Source organism: Erythranthe guttata, chromosome 5, assembly GCF_056151865.1.
Source record: "Erythranthe guttata isolate IM_541 chromosome 5, IM_541, whole genome shotgun sequence".
Lineage (NCBI taxonomy): Eukaryota > Viridiplantae > Streptophyta > Magnoliopsida > Lamiales > Phrymaceae > Erythranthe > Erythranthe guttata.
In genome coordinates, this window is record NC_142537.1 from 15,511,502 (window position 1) to 15,532,715 (window position 21,214).

Here is a 21,214-nt window from a genome sequence, read left to right on the forward strand (position 1 = left end):
AGATAAAATCTAAAGTGAAATTAGATAATATTATTTTATAATCAATCTCAAAAAAAATAAAGTTTTAATTAGTCAGTAATTTATTATATATTAATCAATAGCTTATTGTATTTTAAAAACAACACGTAATAGTGTAATTTAATTTTAGTACCATTTTATGTAGGTAATGAAAATCCCTGTGAATATATTTTAGAAAAAAACAGATAAAATTTAAAGGGTAATTACATAATATTATGTTATAATTAATTTTCTAACAAAAATTAAAATTACAATTAATAATTAGTTTATTGTCTACTAATTAAAGTAACTGAGTTTTAGGATTTCACTTGACAAAAACACATAAAAGCAATAGACAATAGAATAGTGTTTACCAACCAAGAAAGAAGTAGATGAAACGGATTCATGAATTTACAAAAAATATGTATTAATGTAAAGTCTAAATGACACTCAATACAAGAAACTCAACAGTCTTTCTAATTTGTTATGGGTTTTAATTTTACGGTTAAATACACTTTGCACCCCTGAAGTATAGCTTATGTACCTCTTACCCCTTAAAGTGTCATTATTTGTAACACTTACCTGCCTCAACATCAAGTGTTTATATTTTAAAATTCAAATTATAATATACATAACAATTTGATAATTATTGGATCATATAAACATTAAGTAACTAAAATTAAATTATTGGAAATTATATATATATATATATATATATATATATATATATATATATATATATATAGAGAATAATTTAAGCTATTGGAATTTAAAATACATATTAAATTGTGCTTGAGGGGGTAAATGTTACAAATGAAACTTTAAGAGCGTAAGTTTACAGAGATTATACATTAGGGGTGTAAACTGTATTAGTTTATCCATATACTAATTCTAAAGCCGTTACAAGTTACAACATATCATCAATTTAATATTAGTTTATCCATAAAATGTTTACATCGATGAATGTAACCAAAAATATATAGGCACTTTTATTATATACACAACTATAATATGTCACTCATCAGATGCACCAGATATTAAACGATAAATTACAATTCAGATTCAAATAGCAACACCATCAGCAACTATTGAAACTCCAATCTACAGACACGTGTGCATGACGTATTTATGTAAGATCATGAATCATTAGGCTTCTCTTTTATTTATATTATTTAATTTTTCTGGATTTTTTCCTCAATCAATGGAATACCTACTGAAGGAGGACTTGAGTCAATAGGTCGCAGAAGGGTTACCTGATTTCTTGTTAAGCAAATTAAGCAATTGTTGGGAAACTTTAATTGGTACATCCTCAGTAAATCTATATGATTCATCTCAAGAATTCACAGAAGATATATACTTAAATAAACTATATAAAAGAAGTTATATTTTGTGATGTACATGCCTTCTTAGTTATTACAATTCGAACACACATGAATATCAAGGCGTAGAATGTATTAGTGGATATGTAACTTTACGAAAAAGAAATATATCAATTCCACTATTTGGTCTAAATGATGGAAGACATGTTTAAGTATCAAACATAATCTCATTTTTTTTGTACTATTTAACTCATTCGATAGATTATGATAAATTGACTGAATCTCTCTCTATATTTCCTTAGACCATGGATCTCTCTATACGTTGCCCTTCTTTCCCTTAAGAACTCAGAACCGCATTTCTACTTGATAGATCTCTTTTTCTTCTTACATTTTGAAAATTTGTAGCATTCATCATATTTAACTCACTCATCTTTGCTACGCAACTCTTTAGGATTCAAAGTTGCCTTAACTTCAATAAACATTTCTAATAATCCCCGGCCCTCATCGAAAACATCATTTACATGTCCATAATCTATAACCAAAATAATTTTGAAAATCTATTTTCCTATTTTCACTTATGAATAAAAATATAACATGCTATTGATTGAAACGAATAAAATAACATCTTTTAACGATGACCATGAGCACATTAAGAGTTTTGGGGGGGAAAAATCAAATTAACAAGATTAAAATAAAATAAAAAAGATCATGAATGAAAATATAAGTATAACGTATGAATCTAAATGTATTGAAATATTAGAAAATGTTAGATTTTATTGAAAAATAATATCAATATACTTCAAATAACTTAGATATTTCCAGTATCTATTTAATTGATTTTATCGAATATATATCGAAAAACAACACAATTTTTTTTAAATAAAAAAAATCTTATAAATATACTACAAGACGTACAACGCACGTCCACCTCCCAAGTATATATATATATATATATATATATATATATATATATATATATATATATATATATATATATACACACACACACACACACACACATCAATTCTCATTTGGTTTCATATAAAGTCGTGATTATACTAGAAAGGCCTTTAACCTCTTTTATTCGCATTTTTTAGAATTGGTTTTTGTCGTGTTGGTGGTGGTTCATCAAAGCCTTGGTCACAACACTCGACCGCTTTGATAGCTTTTGACTTTACGCTTGTTGGGATGTACATGTGAAGCCCAGTATTCAATGAAAATTCCCAAGATGTTCTAGATTAGTCGGTTTTAATTTTATTAACATGCTTTGATTAGATTCGTTTAAAGTGGAATAAATCTAATCTAGCAACTTACAGTTTTCGCGAGCAGATTCGTTTCTATCTCCGGCGCACGCACGAGGATCCACGTCAAGCCTTCAATCCTCGAAAAACTGCTGTCCAGAAATTTCCGACCATCTTCCTTCACCGATATCTCCGTGATGGTTGATCGATCTGATTAAGAAACCCTTCGGACTAATTATACTTCTATGGGTTAGGAAGCTACTGTATGAATTTCAATCCAATTGGACAAATGGTTGATGTATGGTGAATTTCTTCGCAGGACTGCTCAGAAATTTCGGGAATAATAGTTTGCTCTAAAAAACCTATAGTCTTCTATTGTATATCCAGGATTAATAATTCTTCTACAAGGGTGGACTTGTATTTGAAGAAATCTAAACCTATAATCGAGAAACTTAGAGAGAAAAGAAAAAGAGAAAAATATTTATCTCCAACGTTGAATTAGGCGTGTGGAATTATTGTTCTCTCATCAACCCAATCTCTATTATATATAACATAAGGAATTAGAGTCACACATAGAGAGGATTACATGGAAACAAATCTCACTCCTTCTATAACTCTATATAGTCGAAAATTGCAATCCAGTGGGGACTTAATTTTGGGCTATTTTAATTCCAATATATAATATTGGTTGAACTTTATTTTCTCGATTAATTAGAAAAATCATTGGGCTACAATAGGGACTAAAGGAGAAAATATAAATCAGGCACCTAATAATTAACTAAATCCAAACTCTTAAAAGAGTTCATTTAATTAATCATTAAATAATTATTTATTTTCCACTACCAAATATTTATTGAACTCCCGTTTATATTCTCAAATATTACATTCGAGCTCCGGTCGATCATTACTTAGATTCTCCCCACATTAAGAAATCTTATAACCACCAAATTAACCAATTTTGACCATAATTTCAATTCGACTCCAATTTTGACCCGCCACCATCGGAGACCGTTGGTCAGCCGGCGTTGACCTTTTTTTTTTTTCTTAAAAAAAAATTATTTTCACTAATACTATGTCTTGGCCGCTAAATTACTGTCTCCAACAGTAATTTAACTGTTGGAGACATTTATTTAACTGTTAATTGATTTTTTTTTCTTAAAACAATTATTTTAATTAATATTTCTCTGTCTTGGCTGCAAAATTACTGTCTCCAACAGTAATTTAACTGTTAATTTACCTTTTCTTTTTTTTTTTGAATTTTTTTTTTCTTAAAAAAAATGATTTTAATTAATATTACTGTCTTGGCTGCTAATTTACTGTCTCCAACAGTAATTTAACTGTCTGAGATAGTAATATTACTGTCTGAGACAGTAATTTTACTATATTAATTAATTTTATCGTGTTGGCCTGCAATTTTGCTGTCTTCGACCGTAATACGTCGGTCTCCGACCTTAATATTACTGTCTCATGCAATAATATTACTATTTGGGACAGTAATATTAGTAATTTAACTATCTGAGATAGTAATATTACTGTCTGAGACAGTAATTTTACTGTATTAATTCATTTTATCGTGTTGGCCTGCAATTTTGCTGTCTTCGACCGTAATACTACTGTCTTCGATCGTAATATTACTGTCTCATGCAATAATATTACTATTTGGGACAGTAAGATTAGTAATATTACTGTTCGGGAAAGTAATATTCATAATATTACTGCCCAAACAGTAATATTACTGTCTGAGACAGTAATTTAGCAGCCAAAACAGTAATATTAATTAAAATAATTTTTTTAAGAAAAAAAATTCAAAAAAAAAAAAGTAAACGGCGATTGACCGGTCGGAAAATTTTTTTAGAAAGAAATTTCAAAAAAAAAAGTCAATGCCGGAGAACCGTCCGGTCAACGCCGGAATCTGGCCAAAAAAAAAATCAGAAAAAATTATTTTCTGAAAAAAAAAAATCAACAAATTATTAAAATGGGGGTTGATGTGATACATTTGTTTAAATCCTGAGTCAATATGTAATATTCAGGAAGTTAGAGTATAATGGATGGAATTGATTAAAAATACATTATGGAGGTATTTTAGACTAAAGACATGAGGATGGATTTAGTTGAAAAAATGTTTTCTGTGTGAACCAATGTGTATTTAAATTTCTTGTCATGTCCCTCTTTACCATTTGTCCAAGTATTTATAATATTTAATATTATTATAAGTTGTATGTATCTTATACATATTTTATGAAATACATATTTTATGAAATATGATTAGATAAAATGCAACGTCGGGGGAATTTAGTGGCTATGAACACAATTTAAAAATTAAAATAAGTTACTAATATTGAAAGTGATATATAATAATTTATAAATAATATTATAAATCAAAAAGTAATGTTATATCAAATATTACAACAATCCTCTTAAAACCTTTAAATTTGCAATAGTGAAAAAAGTTCAGAAAATTTCAGTTTAGGGGTTAATGTGTAAGTTTTGAATATATATCTTTATTTTAACAGAAATTACAAAATTTGAGGACTAAGTTGAAACTTATGAAAACTTAAGCCGACTCTAATCAGATCTGTATTCTTGCAAATTGCAATTGACCCCAACCCTGGTTCAGGTTCTTAATCATAGCATACCAAAGTTTTGAACATCTTTTAACATTTGAAAGTTATGTTCTTAATCATTGCATAAATTGGGATAATATAGAAAATTTATAAAATATCTGCTTATCAAATGATTTATATGCTTGATTTTCTTGTAAATAGGCTAGCACAACGAGTTAATATAGTATTAAGATTATTTAATTATTAATCTAGATAGGGCTAAATACACTTTGCAGCCATGAAGTATAGCATATGTAACACTTACCCCTAAAAGTATTATTTGTAACACTTACCTCCATCAACATCAAATATTTTATATCTTAAACTTAAAATCATTATAAACATAACAAATCTAATAATTATGGATCATAAAAATTGAAAAGTAACTAAAATTAAATTATAGGAAAACGAAAAAAAAAAGTAATATATATTGTATAACAATGAATGAAAATATATTTTAAAAAATCAATGAACTAAAATAAATTTAAATACTTAAGATTACTATTATTTACGTATTGATTTCTTAAAATTTATCGATATGAATATATTCGATTAATTGGTTCGATAACAGTTAGATGTTATTTATTAAATTTGTACCCAACAGTACAAGATAATACTTTTTTTTTTTTTTTAAATATTGCATTTTTCAACAGATATTTTTAGTTGTATAATTTAATTATTCTTTTAGTTATTATTTTAATTTTTTTTTAAGGTATTAGGATTTAAAATACAAATTGAATTGAGGGGTAAGTGTTACAAATAATACTTTAGAAAGCAAGTGTTACAGAAGGTATACATTAGGGTGTAAACTTTATTTAACCCATCTAGAATCTAGATAATACAGAAATGAAATTATTTAATTATTCAATTATGATATGTTATGTAACCCCAGTTTGATCTCTTTTGTTGTATAGTAGCAAAAAAATGATGAGCGGCATGGTGTCTCTTTGTAGAAGACTAAGTATTAAGGATCTCGTTGCAAATTCACCCGTTTATACTCCGGCCACCCGTATCGAATTTCTCTTTCTTGTAATGTGAACAATGGTGTTTCTCTTGTCATGATTTCTAGTTGAAATCGAGGCTCACAAAAAACGGGCGTGACTCGCTTCCCAAGAATCTCGGTGTTAAGGTATTCGGTGGAGAGGTAAGATCATGGAATTTTTTTATATTTTTTTTTTTTGGTATTTCTTGATTTGGTGTTTTTATACGGTGAATGGTGGTGATGCAGGGAGTGGTGCCTGGAAATATAATTGTACGTCAAAAGGGGGACACGTTTCATCCAGGAAATTACATTGAGATCGGAAAAGATCACACTCTTTATGCTTTAAAGGAAGGGTGCGTCAAATTCGAGCGTCCCAAACTGACTGGTCGGAAGTGGATTCATGTGGAGCCAAAAGAAGGTCATGAAATTCATCCGATTTATGCGACTGCTGCTGAAGTTGCTCCTATAGATGGAGACCACAACTTAAACTTTTGTTTTTGCTATAACGTTTCTTTTCAAATAATGATTTCGTACTCTGTGAAAGGGTGTTTGGCTAAATCTATTTTAAATATGTGATATGTTCTGACATTTGATAAGCTGTTTGAAGAGCTGATAAGTTGCTACGTCTTTTTTTAATATCTTATAGAATGTCCATCAACTTATAATTTGAATCTTTAATATATTTTAGAAAAACATTACCAAACTTATAAGATATTTTTACGCTTATAAGCTTAGCCAAACACCCTCTTAGCGACAAAAGGAAAATTTCTAAATGTACATTAATGTGTATAACTACTTGGAAACTCTTACAAATTACAACTCATAGTATACAACTAGAATGTTTTATTTTCCCTAATGATTTGTATTATGCACCGAGGTAATTCGGTATTCGAGAAACAAAAATTGTTTCTGAGAAATCATCGTTTTGGAAATACGAAGATTCTTCTTTACCCGGAACTCCATATTCGAATATATTTCCGTGAAATATATTACTGTATTGGTGTAATTTCCGTGAAAGGTCCCATGGTCTAGTGGTCAGGACATTGGACTCTGAATCCAGTAACCCGAGTTCAAGTCTCGGTGGGACCTTTTCTCTTAATATATATATTTTTTTCCTTTTAGGGTAAATTACAATAACCCCCTAAGATATGGTCAAATTGTGGAAAAAAGCCCACATGTTTTGATAATTGCAATTACCCCCTTCAACTATGAATTTTCTTACACGTCCACCCTTATGGTGTCAAATTCAACATAATCTTGTAGATTTCGTGGAATGTACTCGTTTTGTGCAAAAATGCAGTTTCTGATGCACCACAATCTAATATATACAAGTCAATATGATCATCTTGCTTCAAAATATAGAGCTCGAACATGATAAAATGGTTAGAAAATTGAGAATATTCCATATAATTAGAAGATTCCGTTAAATTTCCATAATTCGACCATACCTCAGGTTTGATTGTATCCATCCTTGTACATTTCCATAACTAGACGAGCATTTCATTCCAGTTTATACTGATGATGTCAAGATTTGGTTTTTTTAGACCATATTATTTTAAAGAGGAGTATACAAAATTTTGGCGGCAAAAGTATAAAAGCAAATGGTGGTAAAAAGGGCGCGGGGCGTAGCAGAAAGAATCGAACTATGGAAGAAGCACGTGATGCTGCGGGCTTCGGAAACTTGTAATGAAATGAAATGTATGACAAAGTAGTACATCACTCTCTACTTCATCTCTTGTCTTTTCAAACTCTCTGAGTTCTCAGACATTAAAACATCACTGCCGGTCGGCTACACACAGACACACACACATATATATATATATATATATATATATATATATATATGCATATGGTTAATTACAACCACCCCTGAAATATGGTTAATTTATGGAAAAAAACCCTCTTGTTTGGATAATTACATTTACTCCTTAACTATGATTTTTCTTACATCTTCACTATTATGGTGTCAAATTCAACATAATTATCTAGATTTCGTAGAATGTGCTATAGTTTGTACTCGTTTTGTGTAAAAATACAGTTTCTAATGCACCACAATCTGATATATACAAGCCGAAAAACACATATTATGATCATCTGGCTTCAAAATATAGAGTTTGAATGCGATAAAACGGGTACAAAACTGATAATATTCCATTTAATCTCGAAGATTCCACTAAATTTGAAACTGCAAGGGTGGACGTGTAAGAAAATTTATAGTTGAGGGGGTGGTTGTAATTACCCCAAACATGAAGGGAATTTTCGTAAATTAACCGACCTCAGGTGTGGTTGTAATTTACCCTTTTATAATATATATATATATATATATATATATATATATATATATATATATATATATATATATATATATATATATATATATATATATATCAATTAATGATAACAATAATGGAGAATTCAAAACCTTATTTACATTTATGGCCACACCCCGTCATTTGGAAAATATTGTAGCACGGGTGACAAATTGTGAGAATACACGTTTAGGCTGACTCAGTATTAGTTAATTTCAACATTAGTTGACACTTGACATCCTATTTTTTCTTTTCCTTTTTTCCTATTGTAGATCGTCAGAAACTAGTTAGCTGACTCACCATTAGTTAACTTCACTCTATATAGAATTTGAACCCATGACATCGGGTTTTGAAGGCCCCGCGTTCTACCGAACTGAACTAAAGCCGCTTTCTTATTTCTATTACTTAGCAAAATCGAAAAAAATGTAAAGAAGAGGGTTATTTCTCTAACACTAATCCAGGATAAATATTAGTTTTAATATAATGACATACCCCTTAAAGTTTTTTTTTTTTTTTTTCTTTCCACCACCAAACCTAATCTCTCACACGCATGTTCTCCTCATCCGTTGCCCCGCCGCCCTTCCACCTCCACTCAACCGTGATGGTAGATTAGGAGAAGAAGCTTCAGATCTCCGCCGTTGATTTTTGGGATCCCTACATGAGAACGCGATCTCTCTCAAATGTGAAACTCAATATGGTAGCCTAAATCTTTGAAAGGGCTTCGTTTTAGAAGAATAACATACCACAATCATGCCTTTACTGTCTAAATTAATCTAGAACCTTAGGAAAATTAGATACTACATCAAGTTATCTACATCAGTTGATAATTGGCCGTAGATCTACACATAATTACATACACGAATGCGTGTGTGCTTAGTGAATGTCACTGTTTAATCTTATCTACTTTTAACAAATACCGGTAGCATTTAATTTCCCTAGAACCTTGCCACTTCTTCAAACAAAATGTTGGTTGCATCTTGAATTTGGTCTGAAATTCTCAAAACTAAAAAGATCAATCTGTTGAGGAGGCTGTTATTCTATATATCTCATCTACCAAATTGCACTTTTATATGGATGCTCTTGCAACAAAAATCATTTTTGAAGTCCTTGTTGATGAAATCCGTAAGTTTTGGGGTCTAAATGGAAATTTATTTTTTGGTCTAGGAACTCTATTTATTTTGGCTGCGCATGTTTAGGTAGTTGGGCACATTCCGTTAAATGGAAAGGGGTTGCCCCCCCCCCCCCCCCCCCCACCAAAAATGCTATTCTCATTTATTGTTTTTGTGCTTTGCCAATTGTAGACTCATCCTCCTTTATTTTTGCTTAAATCGAAATCAAAAATTTCGGATTTAATTTCGGAAGTTAAATTGGATCGAGAATAAAAAATTTCAAATAGTTTTTATATAATTCCAATTTCATTCAAAAAAAAAAATCGATGAATATCAGAATCGAAATTTTGAGAATTGGAATGAAAAAGCTGTTCCAAAATCGGAATTTTTCGAATTAGAACCGGCGGAATTCGGAAATCCGTTCGAACTTTCACCCCTGTTCGTGAAAATAAACATGATGATTATGTCTACTAGGATAAAACAATAACGGTAATTAAATACTCCCTCCGTTCCCTTTTAATAGTTGTTTTTAGCTTTGTACATGGATTAAGGATTTTAATAAGGGTTTATTAGGGATAACCCCCTTGTTCATATTTTCTAATGAGGTAGATCCAATTAATTTTTCCCTTTTTGAGATACACCCAAATTTGCCAACTTGGCAAAATATATTATGTAATTTTCCTTTAATACCCCTTTTTTATTTTGTTTTATTTTTGAACGGTATTTACTTTCTTAACTACGTGATATGAGATTGCTGATATGTTGCCTAAAATCACGGAATAAAATTACGTGAGTATATTGGCGGTTTCTATCAAATCTTGTACAACCGGTTTTGAAGAATTTATCCAGCGTTTCATCGTTTTCCATCGGATTTGAAGATAGGTTCGGATTTCATCGTTTTCATCGTTTTTTATCTTTTTCCATCGTTTTCATCGTTTTCAATCGGGTTCGGATTTGAACCGGTTTTGAAGAATTTATCCAGCGTTTCATCGTTTTTCATCGTTTTCCATCGTTTTTTCACCGGCGTGGAAATAGGTTCGGATTTAAGCGTTCATCGTTGTCCGTTAGAAGATGATGATGTTTGTTTGGAAAAGGATTGACAGAGTTAGAAGAGGATGGTTCACGCAGATCGGACCAGAGTTGTTTTATATGAGCTTCGTAGTTGGTTTATGCAATAATCGGAATAATTGTCCGCTGTGGTCGAGTTCATGTTTTTTATCCCGATCGATAGTTGGTTTATTTGTTTATAACAGTCGATTTAAGTGTGTTGGGTAGTACATTAAAATATAGTTCGTAGTCTTTTTTAATTTAGCGTATGGATTTTGCATTTTAAGTTTATTTTTGATGATATTAATGTATTGTCATTCAAATGTATTTGCAGTCTATTTAATCATTTTTTAGTATTCTGCATTTTTTATTTTGTTTCATGACTTTAGGTTTTTTCGATGGCGAATTTCGTACGGATTTTGTTGAGGTTTGGTGGGTTGGTTGCTATAAAGAGGTGTTTACGATGTATTGGCTCGGTAACTTCGGTTAAGTGTTAAACCGTTGTAATACAGTAGTATACTATTATGAATACCGCATGATACTACCATTATCATTTTATTATACTATTATGATATTATTAATGTACTAGAGTTTTTTAACTCGACATATTGGTTTGATTGTGTTATGATGTGTTTTATGTATTTTATCAAAACCCTAGATTGAAATTATGAGATTATTAATGTTCTATTTTATTGGTTATGTTGGAATACTTTACGTTGTTGTTGTTCTCAATGTTCTTGTCATTTCAGTGGTATATTGTTTGTAACACAATTTCATATCACTACTATAACCGTAATATACTATCATAGCAGATTAATGTACTATATTGAAATTATTAATATACTATGTGGTTGAATAATACGGGATCTATAGTCGATTAACGAGATCCATAGTCGAATTAGATCAATAAGATAGTCTATTACACGATATAAGGAAAATTACCCTAATTGATTAGTATTTCAAACAAACATATTATTCAGTTTCCATATATATTATTATTTTTTCATATATATTATTATTTACCCTAATCGTTTTCATATAATAAGGAAAATTACCCTAATTGATTAGTATTTCAAACAAACATATTATTCAGTTTCCATATATATTATTATTTTTCCAATAGTCAATTAACTAAACCCATAGTCGAATTAGATACATGGGATAGTCTATTAAAAGATATGAGATAGTCTATTAATTTTAAAACACAAATCCGCCGCCGTCACTTCTCAAATCTAGGGTTTTGATGATTCTTCGGCCCATAGTCGATTAACGAGATCCATAGTAAAATTATACTAGTGGGATAGTCTATTAAATGATATGGGATAGTATATTAATACAGATGTAATTCGACTATGCATCTCGTTAATCAACTATGGGCCGAAAAATTATCAAAACCCTAGATTTGAGTAATCCTAGATTTGAGTAACCCTAGATTGGAGCAGTGACGACGACGGCGACGGCGGCGAAAGACGATATCACTCCTAAATTGATTGTTACGACCTTGGATGCGGGAGCGGCGGAGGTCTTGGTCGTTTTTGGCGGTCTTGGAGGTGGAGGTGGTCGGATGTGGTGGTGGTGGAGGACTAGGCGATGGTGGAGGTGTTGCTTATGGCCAATATCGTTGTTATCGTCGTTGGCCACCGGCGACAACGGTGACGGAGGTGGCGGCGGTCGGAGGTGGAAGCGGCGAGCCCGGCGGGAAAATAGGGAGGGATTTCGGAGTGCAGAAAATCGTCAATCGCCGGTGTATAAATTTCTGGTTTTCTATGGGACGTTTTGCAGATTTTGATAGTGGTTTTGTGGGGATAGTGTTTTAACGGGAAAATAGAGAGGGATTTGATATTATTTCAAAAGGTAAAGTAACGGGATTTGTGGGATTTGATTGAGGGTAATTATGTAATTTAGAAAAGTTTGGGTTTTTATCAAAATGACAAATTTAAATTTGGATCTACCCCTATTATTTGAATGTTTAAGGGGGTTATATCTAATAGACCCTAATAATAAATGTGTCTTGATTTTAGGAAATGAATGTTTTTAGGCTAAAATAACATTATCTTATAATTAATAAGAGAGATAAATTAATTAAAAAAAGTATTAGAAAGAGTTCATAAATGTATAAACTGAAAATTAAATAATTAATGTACTATTGAAAAATTAAAATAACAGATAATATAGAGAAAAAAAATCTCAAAAGTAACATATAATGTGGAATATATGGAGTAACTAGTTATCATTATCATTCATTAAAGAGAGGAAAATAAATCTCAATACTAGTATTAGAACAACAGTAATTAATTATTCTGAAAATAATAAGTGTAAATTTGTACTAATATTAAAAACAACAACAACAACAACAATAGTAAATAGTAATAATAGCAATTGTAAATTAGGAGTAGAATCTATAATAGGTATTTTTGTATAAATAAATGGTGCTATTTAATGCCACCTCATTATTCCTTAGTATTTATTAATTATTATAATATATATTATATATGTTTGCTAATCCCAAGTTCAGTAGAAGAAGTAGTAGCATATTTCCCTTTTGACTCTCTCTCCTCTCTCTCTCTCTCCTTTCTCTCTCTAAAATGTAGTGTTCTTCAACCCATAATCATCTCTAACAGAAAAATGGGCAAAGCTTGCAAATGGATCAGAGCTCTGTTGGGGGGCAAAAACCCCGACCCGAACCCTAGTCCGGGTCCGAGACCGCCGGGCAAGAAGAGATGGAGCTTCGTCATGTGTCGGAAGGAAAGGGATCGCCGCCGGAGATCCCAACACGGCGGTGGTGGTGGCTACGACGGCAACGACGCTAGCAGGCAAGCCATCGCCGTCGCGGCTGCCACCGCCGCCGCCGCGGAGGCTGCCGTAAAGGCGGCCCAGGCGGCCGCGGCGGTGGTTCAGCTGACGAGCTGCAGGTTGGGGAGTAGCAGCACTTCCGCGGCGGGAAACGGTGGCGGTTCCGTCGACTCCTACTCCTCCGCCGGCGGTCGAAATGGGCCGGGTTACGGCTGGAGCCGGGAGGAGCGGGCAGCCGTTGCGATTCAATCTCATTTCCGTGCTTATCTTGTAAGTCTCTGCGTGTGTGTGTGTGTGTGTGTGTGTTCATGTTAAACTTTAATAATTAAAAAAACAAATTAAATTATTTTTTGATGTTATTTTTTTTTCTTGGGGGAGGATCGGTAAATATATACCGTATTTCATGGAGATTTGGTTTAAAACGACGCCGTACTCCTCTTTCATTACCAAGTTTTATTGTGCAGAAGCTTTGGGATTTACACCGCCGGAGTTATTTTGGTATCTCGAGTTGTTGTAAAAAAAAGAGCAATTCTCGGATATATTATTCTTATATATTAATATTTAGTGTAAATTACGGCCACCACCCCTGAATAAGGGTTGAATTACGAAAAAACCCCTCTTGTTTGGCTAATTACAATTATCCCTCAAATATGAATCTTTTTACACGTCCATCTTTATAGTGTCAAATTCAACATAATCTTTTAAATTCTGTGAAATTTTCTTTAATTTGTACTCATTTTGTGAAGAAAAAAATGTTGTTTTTGTGCGCCACAATATGATATTTACAAGTCAAGAGACAAACATATCTTATAATCATCTTGTTTCAAAATATAGAGCTCGAATAGGATAAAACGGGTACAAACTGGAGAATATTCGACATAATTTAGAAGATTTCACTAAATTTGACACTGCAAAAGTGGACGTTTCATAGCTGAGGGAGGTGGTTGTAATTACCCAAACACAAGGGAATTTTTCGTAATTTGGCCTTAACTCATTGCTAATCCTAATTTATCATAATATTTATTTATATTTCACATTTACATACACACGTACATCTGTATCTAATATCTATATATATGTGTGTGCATGTAGGTATAGATAATAAAATGTGTTACATTACCTTGAGTGGGGGTGGGAGGGGTGGACCAAGGAAATCTAGCAAATAGTAGATTTGATATCAAATATACTTCTATTTCATTTTGCTGCCCAAATGTTTTTTGTCGAAAATTTAGCCAAAAAGTTCATTGGAGTAGTTTAAGTTACAAATAGCTTTTTGACTTTTTTTGTTCACATTTGCCAGACAGAGAGTAGTTAGTTTGTGGGTCTATTGCTAATTCATTCTTCCATCATCAATAAATAAATAAAATTAAAAAAAATAATAATAATAAAAATTGATTCTTGATTGTCTTCTTATTAGCATAATTAGTGAACTAATTATCATCATTAATTATGTTAGTTGTATATGATAGTGCTAATTTGGTACCTTGTGGGCAAGGACTAATTCTTGAAAGTTACTTGTCTCCTTTTTTGGTTTAATTCTTATCTTTTTAGATACTTGTTCTGAACTTCTTGCTTACTTTTTTCTCCACTTTATTGCATCACTGTCTTGTCTTTTTACAATATTTCTAAAAAGTTTGAAATCTTTTTTGATTTATTAATTATGTTATTTTATTTTATTTTAATAGTAAAAATATATGATCTCTTATTTTTCCTTGTTATTCACTGATATTTCAATTGGAAAAAAAAAAAAAAAAAAAAAGGCAAGAAGAGCTTTACGGGCGCTGAAAGCGTTGGTGAAAATACAAGCAATGGTGAGAGGTCACATTTCGAGGAAGAAAGCTGCAGATGATCTACGACGGATGCATGCTATTGTGCGGGTCCAAGCAAGGGCTCGGGCCGGCCGAGTTCCGATTAATGAAGCCCGACATTCGACCGCCAATTCATCTCACTTCAGCCATTCAGTAAGTAATGCACCATTTTTTTTCTCATTATGAGTCTCCACTATTAGAGTAGAGATCTTTGGTTCGAATTTGATTTTTTTATTAAAAAAACAAGTATTTTGAAAATCTCTCGTATGTTTGAACTTGTAGGCACTGTCGAGTTGGGAGAAATTCGAGCAGAGAATACGGGCAGGTATCACAAAGCACGAACAACCGATGATGCTCAAGGTTCTCTCTCTCTCTCTCTCTCTCTCTCTCTCTCTCTCTCTCTCTCTCTCTCTCTCTCAAATATGAACACACAAATCCGTGCTAATAAATGCAGAAAAATGGCTCGAGATCATGCGAAAGATCATGGGACGAAGACGAAAGAAGCGACAAGATTCTCGAAGTAGACAGCAGTTTCAAACCAAACCCCACACCCAAAATCAAGAACAGCAGGATCTCCCACTCTCGCCACCCGAAATTACCAATCAGCCCCTCGTCGTCCAACGAGGTCCGATCATTAAGCCGCCTGAAATTCGAACAAGACGACGCAGCAGATGACATCAGCAGCAGCAGCCATGCCCTAACTTCCGATAACTGCCCGTTTGTTTACTCCGCCTCGCCCAGCTCCAAAACAGCTCTTTTCACACCTACCAAGAGTGAAGGCTCGGTCAGCTGTCTTAGCGGTTACTCTGAAAACCCTAATTATATGGCTTATACGGAATCTTCGAAAGCCAAGGCCCGGTCTACGAGCGCTCCTAAACAAAGGCCCGATCAGCAGTACGAGAGATCGAGCTCCACGAGTAGATATTCTGTCCACGTGTCTGGCGACTATGGCGGTGGCGGTGGCGGCGAGAAGAGAGCTAACAAAGCTTATCCGGGCTCGGGCCATTTGGACAAGCACGGAATGCCCGTTACTAGAGATGTTTCGAGTTTCAGTGGTGGTCTTTGGGTGAGATATTAGTGTAACTTAATTTAATTTAATTTTTTTTTTAGTGATTATATGATGTAGATCAAAGTTGGTCTAATCATATAAACTTCCTGGATTAGATGCTAATTCAGACGGGCGTAATAAAAAATCGAAGCCCGCAATTAAATGCTGCTATTCAAGAAAATTAACAATGGCTCTTCTTATACGGTACGTTTGTATAAGTGGCGATTCAAAAGAAAATTACACACCTTGTCATAAAAAAAGAATTCTCTATATATATGTTCAATACAAAGAAAATCGACAGAACTTATCGATGTCAATTACTATGCATGTACACAATGAAGCATATATACTACAATAAATTTTGTACCTCGAAAAAAATATATGAACTGTTGATATTCGACGGTGCGAGAGAAAAAAAAAAAAAAAAAAAAAAAAGATATAAACTGATGCGAAATCGAAATCAGTTATTACAGCTCCATCTCGATGTAGGCACGCAGCTCAGATAATGGCACCAGCTACATTTATCGTTCCCGTTTTCTCCCTTAAACAGCATTACCAATCCCACCGTGAATCTACATAATTTCGAGGGCATAAGAGTAAAAAAAATCAGTTTTTTTTTTTATTAATAATAAATCAAGAAACAAGTTAAAACTCATAAATGTGATAAAAACACACACATCCATGTTGGTGTGTGTGAAAAATTATGTCTTTACTCACCGAACGTAACATGATTCAACCCTAGCCAAAGACTATTTTTTTTTAAGTAAGACGTATATTATATATCTGAATTGCATAATCGATACGATATACGAGGTACATAGTGCGAGATTAAACGATAGATAAAAAGAAAGCTTACCCGACAATAAGAAGAACAATAGCCACAACCAAGAAAACATATTGGTAAGCCGTGTACTTGGACTTCATCCTATTATGAGCTGCCAGGTGGCGATTCTCCAGCCAACCGAATTGGGGTCGGACCAAAAGTATAAATCCGAGGAGGAAGCCACTCATAAACCCTCCAATATGTGCAAAGTTATCGACATGCGGAAGAATTCCAACGGCCAAGTTTATTGCGATTATCACAATCAGCGTAAAAAGAGCCGCAGCCTATTATTATTATACACGAAGATCTTAGTTAGTAAAAACGAGACTAAAAAATAAATCTTTTTTTTTTTGGAAATTTCAAATTTGAATTAACCTTGTTGGTATAAATGGTCCAATTAGTAAATAACTCGGATAACATTGCTCCGAGAAGTCCGAATAAAGCACCCGAAGCTCCAACGGAGATATTCCTGTGTATAAAAAGGGACGAGAGTACGCTCCCTCCGATACCCGATACTAGATAAATTGCCCCTATACGCACTGCACAAACACACGTTTCAGAATAATAATATATTAAATGTTCGAAGGTTATAAATAATAATTAAAAAAAAAAAAAAAAAAAAAAAAAACGGTAAATTACCAAATCCAAATTGCTGCTCTAGGCGAATTCCGATAAAGACCAAACTCAGCATGTTTGCAAGTAAATGTACGACACCGGCATGCAGCCATATACAAGTAATAAGCCTCCACGCTTGATTTCCGTGAACTATTTTGTCCCATTCGAGCGCTCCCAGTTTTTCCAATCTGCACGAGCATATATATAATTAATTAATTTATTTATTTTCCGGTACGAAGATGACAATCTTGATTCCATTTTTTGCGACGGGCACGAAAAAAGTATACTTAACAACCATTCAAGAAACTTAGACATTTCCTTTTCGATAAAGGTGCCATTTTTTTTTCAAGAAACCGAATAAATGCTCATGAAAAACTAATGTTTTTTTGAAAAGGAATTTGTTGTCTACATTATACGAGTCTCGAGCGTATTTAATGTTTCTTTTCTTACATTATCATACGACATTCGAATGGCTAATAGAGGATGCCGCTAAAACAGAACTCGAAATTCTATCAATTAATTGCACAACCCAAGATAGAAAACATATTATTATGTCGAGACTTTCACCAAAAAATAAACGAAAAACGAAAAGCAACGTCGAGGGATAATAAAAGTTCAAACACCTCATGTTATATCTAGTTGACACACTCTACAACAAAATAAGAGGGAGACAATTGTGGACTTAAACTGTTAAGTAAATTAAGGCCTCGTTTGGTTGCCAAAATAAGATTAAACAATCTAATGAAATCCAACTATATCATTTGACCTTCGATGATCCAATAAAAAAGACATGGCTAGAAGGCAAGATAAGCCATGTTAACATAATATTTGTGAGTCGACCCGGCAAGTTATTAGGGATACCAAACATCAAACAAATTCCTATTATTTAGTTAATCATGGCTAATCTCCCCAACCAAACGAGGTCTTATAAGAATGTAAGAAACTGCATATCCCCAAAAAAAGTCAACCATTCTTATACAACAAATTAACCCCAACAACTATTAAAAAATGATAATAATAATAATAAATAGAAAAATCAATCAGGTTAACCCAAAGAAACAAGTGCACAAGAATCCCTAAAAATTGGAAGAAAAAAATCAAGAAAATCAGCAAATGACGAAAAAAAATTCAAAAAAAAAAAGAAAAGAAAATTACGTTGAGGAAGAGGGGCCGAAGAGGGGGTTTTGTTTGAGGGGCTGAAAAGAGAGGCGGCCGAGAAACTTGGCGACGCAATCGCCGCCTTGAAATCCGTTATTGTGATTCTTCGGGCAATTGTTGACGAACATGATCGCCGCAAACATGCCAACGTTTGCCACAACTATCATCGGCACAAGCCACGATGTCCACTGACTCTCCGAATATTCCATGTGGTATGCTCCTCCTCCGCCGCCGCCGCCGGCGTAGTAATTAGTCTGTGGGTAGCTGTGGTTGCTTCTGTTCTTCGTTCCCCTCTCCGGATCTCCATTTCCCATCATTCTTTCTTTCTTTCTTTCTTTACACACTGTGTGTATGTATACGTCAGTGTGTGTGTGTGTGTGTGTGTGTGAGAGAGAGAGAGAGAGAGAGAGAGAGAGAAGGGTGGGGTTGAGGAGAATTCAAGAATTGGGGTAGAGAGAGAGAGAGAGAGAGAGAGAGAAAGAGATGGGGAGAGATTTAGGGAGAGTGGGGATTTATCTGTAGATTGCTTTGAATTTATGATTTGATTATTTATTCAGCCAAAATGTAACTTTCCTCCGTCTTTTCATATTCCAATTTCTAAACGCCATTTTTTTGAATTTTCTTTAACCAAAAAAGTACAAGGATTAAAATTGATTTTGGTGTATAGTATAGGGACTAAAAGTGTGATTATCCATTTTTACTTTAATAATACATATCTTTTTTATATATATAGAAAATTTTAAGGGCAAAATACGGTCACCTTTAGGTAAACTCAAATTACGAAAATAAAACTCTTATATTTGGATAATTATAAATAACCATCAACTATGTATTGTCTTGCAAAAAAATCCATTAGGTAAATTTTACACCTTAAGAGTTGACGTATAAGACAATTCGTGATTATAATTATCCAGACATAAAAGTTTATTTAATAATTTAAGCATACCTTAGAGATAATTTGCCAAAAAAATAATAATATCATTTCAACTTAGTTAGATTAAAAATTTAATATTATGAGCTTCAAATAAACTACTCAATATTCAAATATAAGATTTAGGTACATGTGACAATGTGAGATTTCCTTAGACATTAATCAATCCATTTAATATGTCATTGTATGAATATATTTATATATAATACGTAACAATGAGACCATATATTATAAATTATAATAAAATCCCAAATGAAGTTATATCCATATAATATTCTCAATCATAAATTCATAATCATTTGGTAGTCATTAAAAAAAATATTATTTTGACTAAAATAATTAACTAATGGCAAGTATTGCTTGAAAGTAATACGTTTGACTTATTGACCATCCGTAGTCCAAACTTAAAGACTATTATTTCAAATCAAACTAAAAAAAATGCCAATTCAAGAGCGGCAAATGCAGGCTTTGAGGCATTGTAATTCACATAAAAAATGATTTAAATGATAAAATTGATTTCTTATTATAAGATATTTTAATCGATAAATTGAAGATAATAAAAAAAAATTGAAAAAAAACCTCTTGTGGTTAAAATTACAAAAATGCCATTAGTTTCTTTAAATTTTCTAGTATTTATTACTTTTGTATATGAGATAAACGCCCACGGGCCACGTCATAATGATGTGTATCAAACATGGTAGAATTTATTTATTTATTTTAACAACATAAGGGAATGAAATTAAATTAAATTAAATGTAGGTTTTTGTTCTTCTTCACTAGGACCTATATATTCACAACACAATTTATTTGTTTATTTATTTCTTGTAATTAAATAAAGTGAGAAGAATTGAATTGCCAATGGGCTTGACAGCTAGCTGAATTCAATGTGCCAGCTTTTATTATATATATATATATATATATATATATATATATATATATATATATATTATTTTTTTAATAATTTAAAAAAAGGAAAATGGATTTTGCGAAAAACGCGGGTATCAGACGGCAAGGACACGGAATTCAGGTGTGCTATTGCCTTCAAAATGCTCCACCTTACCTTATTATTATCATCAAATATTTTCTCCGTTTCTAATTTACCGTCTTTTTTCACTTTGTACGAGTCTTAGGAATACCAGTAAATGTGTATTGATTTTAGAAAATATATTTTAAAATAATTTTGATCATTTAATGTTGTGATAATTGATAGTTTAATACTTGTAATTGAATTAATAATGTTAAAACAAAAAGATGAAAAAAAAAATGTCTTCTGAAATCTAAAAAAAAGCTCTCAAAAGATGAAATTGCTTTCATTATTTAAAAAAATCAATATTGACCGTCTTATAATGAGTATTGTATTTTAAAAGTGCAAAGTGTTATTAACTTTTGCCATGTGTTATCGAATGTAAAATGTTAAAGATGCAAAGTGGA

General features: G+C 32.4%; 3 protein-coding genes and 1 non-coding gene across 4 annotated transcripts; 3 read left to right on the forward strand and 1 right to left on the reverse strand.

The window, feature by feature from the left end:
• Positions 1 to 6,084: 6,084 nt before the first annotated feature.
• Positions 6,085 to 6,718, forward strand: LOC105966358 (uncharacterized). Its single transcript, XM_088818033.1, is given in 3 exon segments — positions 6,085 to 6,206; positions 6,241 to 6,304; positions 6,389 to 6,718. Coding segments are annotated over 3 exon segments (516 nt in total).
• Positions 6,719 to 7,159: 441 nt separating this feature from the next.
• TRNAQ-CUG (transfer RNA glutamine (anticodon CUG)) lies at positions 7,160 to 7,231 on the forward strand. Its single transcript has one exon. It is a non-coding gene; the product is annotated as a tRNA-Gln (tRNA).
• A 5,878-nt stretch (positions 7,232 to 13,109) lies between these two features.
• LOC105966368 (hypothetical protein) lies at positions 13,110 to 16,444 on the forward strand. The gene is made up of 4 exons (XM_012990926.2): positions 13,110 to 13,670; positions 15,161 to 15,361; positions 15,491 to 15,568; positions 15,663 to 16,444. The coding sequence occupies exons 1-4, from the start codon at positions 13,233 to 13,235 to the stop codon at positions 16,284 to 16,286; spliced, it is 1,341 nt and encodes a 446-aa protein (XP_012846380.2). The 5' UTR covers positions 13,110 to 13,232; the 3' UTR covers positions 16,287 to 16,444.
• A 61-nt stretch (positions 16,445 to 16,505) lies between these two features.
• LOC105966369 (RHOMBOID-like protein 2) lies at positions 16,506 to 19,407 on the reverse strand. The gene is made up of 5 exons (XM_012990927.2): positions 18,850 to 19,407; positions 17,719 to 17,882; positions 17,455 to 17,618; positions 17,113 to 17,363; positions 16,506 to 16,828 (listed from the first exon to the last, which is right to left on the reverse strand). Exons 1-5 carry the CDS (start codon positions 19,167 to 19,169, stop codon positions 16,717 to 16,719), a joined length of 1,011 nt encoding a protein of 336 aa, XP_012846381.2. The 5' UTR covers positions 19,170 to 19,407; the 3' UTR covers positions 16,506 to 16,716.
• Between the last annotated feature and the right edge of the window lie 1,807 nt (positions 19,408 to 21,214).